Consider the following 10,210-nt stretch of genomic DNA (forward strand, 5'->3'; position numbering starts at 1 on the left):
AAAGTAAATTTTAGTATGTAATTCCCTAAAGGCTGTTAACTAATCTAAAATTTCTTTAATTTAGCAATTCACTATTTTGTTCTGTATTTATTAATAACATAATCTCATTTTTGTCCTGTTACTCTACACATACATATTTCAGAAATTATGAATCGTAACATGAACACAAATTGGGATTCTGGCTAATCTTTTGTTCTTCATATTCTTTGATAACCAGGTATTGATTCTGACTTTTGAAAATGGATGAAGGTGTAGAAATTTCAAGTGATGGGAATTCGCTCATCAAAGCAGTCCATCAGAGCCGACTTCGCCTCACAAGACTCTTGCTAGAAGGTGGTGCCTACATTAATGAGAGCAATGACCGTGGGGAAACACCTTTAATGATCGCTTGTAAGACCAAACATGTCGATCACCAGAGTGTCAGTAAAGCCAAAATGGTTAAATACCTGTTAGAAAACAATGCTGACCCCAACATACAGGACAAATCTGGGAAAACTGCTTTGATGCACGCTTGCTTAGAAAAAGCTGGTCCTGAAGTTGTTTCCTTGCTCCTAAACAGTGGGGCTGATCTCAGCTTGCAAGACCATTCTAGTTATTCGGCCCTTGTTTATGCTATAAATTCAGAGGATAGAGAAACCCTGAAAGTTCTACTTAGCGCTTGCAAGGCAAAAGGGAAAGAGGTCATTATCATAACAACAGCGAAATCACCCTCTGGTAGGCACACTACCAAACAGTACTTAAATATGCCTCCTGTAGATATAGATGGGTGTCATTCCCCAGCCTCCTGTGCCACTCCTTCAGAAATAGACATAAAAACAGACTCGTTGCCACTTTCACAGTCTTCTGAAACTGAAATGACACTTTTTGGCTTGAAAGGTCTGGAGCCCTCAGGAAGCAGTGATGATACACAGGACCCAGGCTCCCCTATGAGGAAGCCTGCTATGGTCTCTAATGGGCCCAAGCTACCCCAGGCTCCAACCTGGATCAAGAGTCCTCCCTTATTAATGCATCAAAACAGAGTGGCCTCCTTGCAAGAGGAGCTCCAGGATATTACTCCAGAGGAAGAATTATCCTACAAAACCAATGGGCTGGCACTTTCCAAGCGATTCATCACTAGGCACCAAAGTATTGACATAAAAGACACTGCTCATTTGCTAAGAGCCTTTGATCAGGCCAGCTCAAGAAAGATGTCATACGATGAAATAAATCATCAGTCATTTTTTTCAGAAGGAAGCCAGCAATGCATTGAAATCCCTGCTGACCCAGATCCAGACTCTAACCAGACAATCTTTGCTTCCACCTTAAGAAGTATAGTTCACAAAAGAAACTCAGGGGCAAATCACTACAGCTCTGATTCCCAGCTCTCGGCTGGTCTCATCCCTACAACTATAGAAGATGGCAAAGCACTTATAGGAAAGAAAAAGATCTTCTCGCCATCTCCTTCCTTGTTGTCAGGGCCCAAAGAATCAATGGAGAATATCTCAGCAGGTCCCTTGAGCAGGAGAAATCATGCACTTTTAGAAAGGCGTGGTTCAGGAGCTTTCCCTTTAGATCACAATATTACGCCAGCCAGATCAGGATTTCTGCCACCCTTAAATGTGAATCCTCACCCCCCCATCTCAGATATCAATGTCAATAACAAGATTTCCAGCCTCCTTTCTTGTGGTCAAAAAGTGCTTATGCCAACAGTTCCTATGTTTCCTAAAGAATTCAAAAGTAAAAAAATGTTGTTAAGGAGACAATCATTGCAAACAGAACAAATTAAGCAATTAGTAAATTTTTAAGAGACGGCTACAAGGCACATTTTGTTCAAATGTCTACATCAGAGAAATATAGAACCAGAGAAGAAATCTCAAATGTTCATCCTTTTAAATCTTGTAATTGGTTAGTCCATAATTGTTAGGGGTATCAAAATACACTGTGTATCGTACTAGGCACTGTGGACATCCAAATAATATGTAGTTTCTACTAAGGAAATTCAAACAAAATTATAGCTATATTTCTCAAAACTTCTAATATTTAACAACCTTCATGTGGTCAAAGTTTTTAATTTAAACAAAAATCAGCAGAAAAAGAAGGTCAAATATTTTGGAGATGACTTTAAAATTTTTTTCAGGCCTTCCAGATATTTTATTTGGAAACACTGCATTCAAGTCAATAAACATTTTTAACATTACAAGTCAATAAATAAGATTGTAATTTTCCATGATTCCAAAAACATAAAAAAACACACAAAACAGTTCTATGATCAATAAGCCTATAAGGTATAAGGAAGGCATAAGGTGTAAGGAAAGAATGAACTAATTCTTTAAAATGTTGATTGCAAGTATATGAAATCTAATTAAAAATTTAAAAGGCCAACCATTATAGTAGACTGGGCAGCTAATATTCACATTGTCAGCATAATCAACGTAAAATAACCAATCAGAGTTTTACAAGCGAGTAATAATCTATGCTGAGTGTTGGTGTGCTGTTTTTTGCTTGGTTTTATTTTGTCTTTAATGTTATCTTATAGAATTCTTTCTTAATATCTTTTAATTCCTATTATTATTTTTGAAGTCTATCCATAGGTTCCCAAAAAGAAGATAAAGCAAAAGTTTAAAAGCATTCCTCTTTACTTATATCAAATTATTCTTGTCTTATTACAGACAACCAAAAACAAAAACAAAAACACAAACCTGGGGATTTATCACAAATGGAGACTGTATGCTTGCTTCATTTTAGAAAAGAAAAACTGATTATTATATTCTCTTAGATTAGCTAAAATTAAGAAAGCCAATAGAAACTTAATTACAAAATACACTAAATATTTGGTCAAGATTAAACAATCTCTCTTAATTTCTAACATATAATTATTAGACATTTATATAATAAGGATAATAAGGATAATTTCCTTAGTGTGACATTCCAATCATCTAGTATTTAGGACCTGTGAATAACTTCTAACAATAAATGAATACCATGCTACTATCAAAAAATGTTACAAAACGACTATATTATCTATATGATTTCAAAATGTGGTGTTTATATAAAAGAATCCTTATTTCCATCTAGCAGTTTTACACAAAGAATAAGTCCAATTATGCAGAACTGAGTGTATTAATTTGATGACTGTCATATACACCTTTCTTTGCCTTCTATTAGTAGAGGAGATCCTAACAATTGGCATGATGCTTTTCTTAGTAATTTGATATAAGCAAGTTGTAATGTACATGGTAATTATTTAACATTTTTGTGGCTTTTATTTGAAAATATAATTGGAGGTTGTCCGTTTAATGTTTTGAAGAACATTCATGTAAATTACATTAGAAATATTTTTTGATTCAGAACTTAGAATTGTACCTGATGTTTATAGGTAGCTAAACCCGCAAGTTTTAATATTGAGAAAAGTGCCTGGCTTTCAGGTGTAAGGATACGGTTTGGAAGAATATGTAAATAGATTAGTTCATAAACAAAATGCTATCAATAAAGTTTAAATGTTATTTTGATTATCGTTTTTATTTATTTCAAATACTAATGATAAATATATCAACATAATCTCAAGAGAAATTGTGCCACATGTTACTTTGAGTAAATAGAAAACTAAGAGAGAATAACTTTTGTTGTTATTCTCATCCCAATATGCAAAAAATATTTAATAGGATTAAAATTTTGTTGGCCATTTTGGAAGAGCTTTTAGTCTTCTATCAATCCTGAAAACATTTTAGGAGCTAAGATTGCTTGAGTTAGGTAGTAAAACCATCCTATGGGACTTTTCAGTCCATCAAGTGGAATATATCACTGGGATCCCAATGGTAAGTCAGACGTTTGCAACAGGAGTCAGAAATATATATGTGTGTTATATTTTAACTTAACGTCAAAAGATGATTTAACTTTAAAGGTATGATGACACTTCATTCATTAGTTTTACAGGGACCATTCTTAGTTATTTGTGGCTAGGATTTCCAGAGTACAGCTAATACTGATTCACAAAAGGATAATTTGGGGGAGGACATAGGGCAGTCCTAGTTCCAGAGAGACAAGTGCTGGCAGTGTCCCATCCAAGAAGTGCCCAGGGAAGATGATGAACACCTGTCTGGCATATTCTTTGGTAGAGATGCACCCATCAGTTATCCAAGACCTGGACCTTTTAAAATCTCAAATGGTTACGCTTATTCTGATTAAATACTACGTAGCCTTCTAATAACTTGATTTCCATATAGCTTGTTTATTTTATTTTATTTTTTTAAGATTTTATTTATTTATTTGACAGAGAGAGAGACAGCCAGCGAGAGAGGGAACACAAGCAGGGGGAGTGGGAGAGGAAGAAACAGGCTCCCAGGGGAGGAGCCTGATGCGGGGCTCAATCTCAGAACGCTGGGATCACTCCCTGAGCCAAAGGCAGACGCTTAAGGACTGAGCCACCCAGGCGCCCTCCATATAGCTTGTTTAAAGGAAGGAATGAACTTGTCAGGAATGTATTAATCATGGTTTTTGTTTCGTGGGTTTTTTTTGATGCTTTGATATCTTGGGACCTTGCTGATACTGGAGGGACTGCCCGTCCAGGGTTTACTAATTCCTAGGGATAGAAAACAACTTGCCCCAGAATGCATCTTTCATATGCAAACCAACAAAATGAGAGTCCATAATCTAACTATCTCCTTTATCAGGCTCTCACAGGGCCACTATCCCCCTGTCCTAATCACCCAGGGTCAGGTACCAAACAACCAGTGACACCTCCCACACCCCAGAAACCCCTGAAATCATTCAATCCTAAGCCTGCTTACCCTGCCTCACCCATTACTTCCTACAGAAACCATAATAAAGGGTCTTGGCCCAGTTTTTCCCTCCCTCCGTCTCCAGGCAGACCCTGGTGCTTCCCCACATTGGCCCTGTGTGATGTGGTATGCCTGCCTCCTCTTGGCAACTGTGAGCAACAACTGTATTTTCAATATGACTGTCTCCTGTTGGCCTCAACATGTGTGAATAATAAAAAAAAACCTACATTTTTAAACAAGAAGACACAGTCTTCTTGGAAGTCATAATTCTTAATAAAGTAATATTTGAGTTTACATAGCCTTGTTTAACGCCAATATTCCTTAGCTCTAAATCCCATTTTTAAGTCATTTCTAAGTCACCAAGATAAGAGGGCCAGAACACGGACCATGATAAATCCACCAGATTTACTGGAGCTGGTCATTGGCCTTTCCAAAGTGACATCCTGTTTCCTTTTGTACCTTCTTCAAATGCCTATAATTCTTTTTTTTAAGTTTATTTATTTATTTAAGTAATTTCTACACCCAGTGTGGGGATTGAACATACTCCCCCTGACTAAGCCGGCCAGGCCCTCCTGAATGTCTACAAGTTTTACAGGGAAGGCCAGGAAAGGAAAATCTGGCAAGAACAGCTAACACACAAATAACAACAAAAACAATTTAAAAGACTTTCAATTAGCTGGAACACTGGATCGAAGTGTAACGATCATGAGTAGGCTAAATTTAGGTTTTGAAAATCAGTTACTGAGAGCCTGGGTGGCTTAGTCAGTTAACCGACTGCCTTCCGCTCAGGTCATGATTTCAGGATCCTGGGATCAAGCCCCACATCTGGTTCCCTGCTCAGCAAGGAGCCTGCTTCTCCCTCTCCCTGTGCTGCTCCCCTGCTGCTTGTGTTCTCTCACTCTCTCTCAAATAAATAAAATCTTTTTTTAAAAAAAAAAGTAACAGGAGACAGATTTTCTTTTTCTTTTTTTTTTTTTTTTTTAAGATTTTATTTATTTATTTGAGACAGCACATGTGTGAGCCAGCGCAAGTTGGGGACAAAGGCAGAGGGAGAGGGAGAAGCGGACTCCCTGCTGAGCAGGGAGCTGGAAGCAGGGCTCTCAGGAGCCTGAGATCATGACCTGAGTGGAAGGCTGACGCTTAATCAACTGAGCCACCCAGGTGCCCCAGGAGACAGTTTTTCATCAGTGATATCATCGTCATTGAGGCATTTTAGAATGGTGCCTGGCATTATAGTACATACTCTGAAATTTTACTGCTGCTTATCATCATCATTAATGTGTGGATAAGGGCACCTGGGTGGCTCAGTTGGCTGGGCGACTGCCTTGGTTCAGGTCATGATTTTGGAGTCCCAGGATCGAATCCCATGTTGGGCTCCCTGCTCAGGAGGGAGTCTGCTTCTCCTTCTGATTCTCCCCCCTCTCATGCACTCCCTCACGCACGCTCTCTCATAAATAAATAAATAAATAAATAAATAAATAAATAAATAAATAAATAAATAAATGTGTGGATAAGGAATTTGGGGAAAACTGAAAAGATTAATTTATTTGATAAATTGGTAACACAATGGTTACAATTATATTCTTTCCCCTACAAATTTCCAAAGGGTCATTTATTTTATGCATCCCTTTTAACTCAAAAAACATTTAAATATATCTTTGTACTGCTTGAATTTTTAAAAACCATCCATATGTAATTTGTTCAATTTAAAAACTAATAGAACTACTTTTCAAGAATTAAACATATATAGACACAATGTATTTAAATGTTAAATACATTTAATATATAATAATAAATAACACATTTTATAAAGAAACGTTTTTATTTTATTATTTTTTAATGCCTTGATTTTAGAATGATTAAAGCAGAAATGGCATTAGCTTTTTATCCATATATGATGAACACTTAAAACGTCTGGAGACATACAAACCTTACAGTCTCAGGACCCTTATAGTCTTAAAAACTGAGGAAACTAAGGGCTTTAAAAAAAAAAAATCCAGCCTATATATTTCAGTGTTTGCTACATTAAAGATTAAATCTGGAAAGGGGTGCCTGGGTGTCTCAGTCAGTTAAGCATCCAACTCTTGGTTTCAGCTCAGGTCATGATCTCAGTGTCCTAAGATCTAACCTCACATCCGGGCTCTGTGCTCAGTGTGGAGTCTGCTTGGGATTCTCTCCCTCTGCCTCCCCCCACTCATGCTCTCTCTCTCTCAAATAAATACATCTTCTAAAGAAAATTAAACTTGGAAAACTTTATAAACCCATTACATGTTAGCATAAATATTTTATGAAAAGCAACTATAGTATTCAAAATATATTTAGTGGAAAAAGTGGTACTGCAAATCTAATGTTTAGCTTAATACAAAACAACTGGATTCTTCTGTTTCTCACTCAATCTGTTGTAATATGTTGTTTTAGTTGAAGCATATGAAGAAAACATGGCTTCACACAGATATGTAACTGGAAAAGGAAGAAATAATAGGCTTTTCAGGTAACTGTGGATAGCCTTCTTTGATACTATACTCAAACTCGGGTAAGTGGTAGTTTCTTAAAAGGTTAGCTGTAATGTGGAATCTGAAACCATATCAATGAATTTCCATATTCTGTTACACTAAATTTCACTGGTCTGTCCTACAATTTGAATGGAGTCCTTACTCATGCACTTTTTAATAATATCATGCACCAGTTATTTGGAAAATAAAGACTCTTTGAGTTATACAGATCTTCCAAATGTTGGCACATTTTATTAATATTACCACCGATATCAGAAAAAAAGTCCTGAAGCATTGGAAATCAAGAACAATGACTGATTCAAATTTATTCAAATTCTAACTTTTCATTATAAAAGTTCAGGTTCTGTTATTGGCAACAGACACTCTCAGTTGTTTTCCTTGAAGTGACAAACTCGCTTTGTTCATTTTTGAGAAAATACTTGCCAAATACCCAAGACTGAATAACTACTCTGTCAGTTATTCTTTCAAGTAAATATTTTTTTCATGAAAAAAATGACGAGTCTGTTTCCAACAAGTGTTTTTCTTTAGGACAACCACTGAATTTCATTATACAGCCGAACTGTTCTGTGTTTACCTCCCGTTTCATCACACAGAATATTTATTAGTCAAGATGTTAATCTTCTTTTAAGATTTTTTTGAAAATCTTTTTTAAAGATTTTATTTATTTATTTGAAAGAGAGAGAGTGAGTGAGAGCACAAGTGGGGGAAGGGACAGAGGAGAGGGAGAGGGACAAGCAGACTCCCCACTGAGCAGGGAGCCTGATGTGGGGCTTGATCCCAGGACCACGGGATCATGAACTGAGCCAAAGGCAGACGCTTAACGACTGAGCCACCCAGGTGCCCCAGGTGCCCCAAGATCTTAATCTTAACTCAGGGATGTTATCTTGACTCAGCGTCAAAAGTTAATAATTTTTGCTGAATCAGTGATGATACTTCTAAGTCTTTTTTTTTCCCCCTTTTAATGTGAGAGGTGGCAGTGAAGAATACGATTACTAGCTGATGCCATGAACTTGATGTATACTAAGGCATCAACCATTTAACCTACCATTGTTTTTCCAACATCAGTATAAATGTCAACACAAGGCAGGCAAATGCTGTTATTTGTGAATAATAACAATTTCACAAATGGTTCTACCTCATGAATCTCCTAAAAGCATCTCAGGGGGACTGAGGGTTTTGTGAGCCCACACTGTGAGAACAACTGGTCTAAAAAATTACTGAAGTTTTGTGTCACTCATCCATCCATCCATCCATCCATCCATCCATCCATCCATCCATCCCACCATTTGTTAAGGGCCTATTCTGACTAGACATCACATTAAAATGAATAGTTTCTTCCGCTAAAACAACACAGCTGAGAACAAAACACAAACCTTTAGAATAACTATACTCTAGCAGAGGAGGTGCCTCAAGAGAAAGCCCACAGGTCTGCCTGAGGAAGTCACAGAAGATTCCTTCAAGGAACTTTGGTTTAGGGGCTGAGCTCAACAGGCTCTGTGAAAAGGTCCTGCCTTTCTACTTTAATCCAGAGTTTTTGATTAGCTCTTGAGTTCACAAAGTAGCAACAGACTCTCACAGTCAATATTTCAGTTAAAATTTTTGAACTCTTATTACATTCTTTCATCCCAAGGAAAGGATAAAGAAGAAAGAGGCAACGAGAAGTCTTAATGAACATTCTGTAGCAGCAAGTAAACCCAGAGGAGCTCAGCCACTAGATTTAGTCAAATTGGTCCCTTTCTTGGGCAGAAACATAGAAATAAGAACCTTCCTAGAGGGCAGGAGGCTGAGTGAGCCCCTTTCAAGCCCTACCTGCTTTCCCTTTTCATTGATGGTGGGACTATGGAAATAGTTTTCTTTATTTAAAATTACAGAATAATTAAAATATGTAGTAGAGTAGCAATTAATTGGGGGGGTGGGTCTTTAAGAAACTGGTCAAATTAAATTAAAAAAGAGCATCCTTCCTGAAGTTAGAGTAAGAGGTGAGTTAAGGGGCACGCAGATGAGGTTTTCAGTTTTCTTTCCAAGCTGGTATAAAGGAGCAAAAACAACAAATCACTGAGAAATATAGCTACACTTGGCCTCTGTTCTATCCTGCTTGGGTTAGTAGCAGCACCTGACCCTTTGCTACTCAAGCGAAAACACATATGCTAGACTCTTGCCTCTCTCCCATACTCCCCATTCAACTACTTTAAAAACTCCTACAACTTCTTCCTTCATAACCTCTTTCCTCTGTCTCTTGGGCATTTCCATGCCCTTTTGCTATCACCTTACTTCAGGGCTTCATCTCCTTTCACTTCAAGAATTCCAAATCTCCTTCTCATGCCATTGTAAACACATTTCTAACACTCAAACTGATAATAAGGCTCCCCTACTTAAAATGGTGCAATGATTCCTATGACCTAAGAGAAAAGAAGCAAACTCATTGGCTCAGAAAATGAATCTGGTCCCTGTATAAATGCCCAGCCTCATAGTATATGGTGCCTCCACATACTTTTTGAACAGGTCACATGTCTCTTTCCACCTTAGAGTTCCTTTGCTCACGTGCCTTTGTCTGAAAGGCCCTTCCTCCTCTTAGTCTACCTGGTGAATCTTACTCATCATTCAAGACACAACTTACGTGTTTTCTCTCAATTTGAACAAAACGCTGTCTGTCACCACAACCTGGTATATACCGTTCCATCACAGGACTTATGGCAGAATCCGACTTACTGTTAACAGGTGTCTCTCCCCCACCTAGATTGTAAGATCCTTGAAGTTAGAAATCATTTCTGTATTATTTGCACAGCTTTAGCATATCAGACATCAATTAAATGCCTATCCCCTTCCCTCCCCACAATATTCCCCGGTGAGCCCTGAAGACACAAATGACTAGAAAATTAAAGTCCCTGGATGGTGGATACAAAGAAGAGAGAGAAGCAATCACAGTCATGAGTAAAAGAA

The 10,210-nt window shown here is 37.5% G+C and overlaps 1 protein-coding gene across 1 annotated transcript; it reads left to right on the plus strand.

Annotated features, from left to right (window-relative positions):
* Positions 1-225: 225 nt before the first annotated feature.
* On the plus strand, positions 226-2,050 carry ANKRD34B (ankyrin repeat domain 34B). Its single transcript, XM_008711034.2, has one exon. It carries the CDS (start codon positions 240-242, stop codon positions 1,782-1,784), a length of 1,545 nt encoding a protein of 514 aa, XP_008709256.2. The 5' UTR covers positions 226-239; the 3' UTR covers positions 1,785-2,050.
* The last annotated feature ends 8,160 nt before the right edge of the window (positions 2,051-10,210 follow it).

Source organism: Ursus maritimus, unplaced genomic scaffold, assembly GCF_017311325.1.
Source record: "Ursus maritimus isolate PB19 unplaced genomic scaffold, ASM1731132v1 scaffold_5, whole genome shotgun sequence".
NCBI classification, from domain to species: Eukaryota; Metazoa; Chordata; class Mammalia; order Carnivora; family Ursidae; genus Ursus; species Ursus maritimus.

What these genes read in the sequence shown, in the direction of transcription:
- ANKRD34B (XM_008711034.2), top strand. Translation starts at nt 240, where the DNA reads ATGGATGAAGGTGTAGAAATTTCAAGTGATGGGAATTCGCTCATCAAA.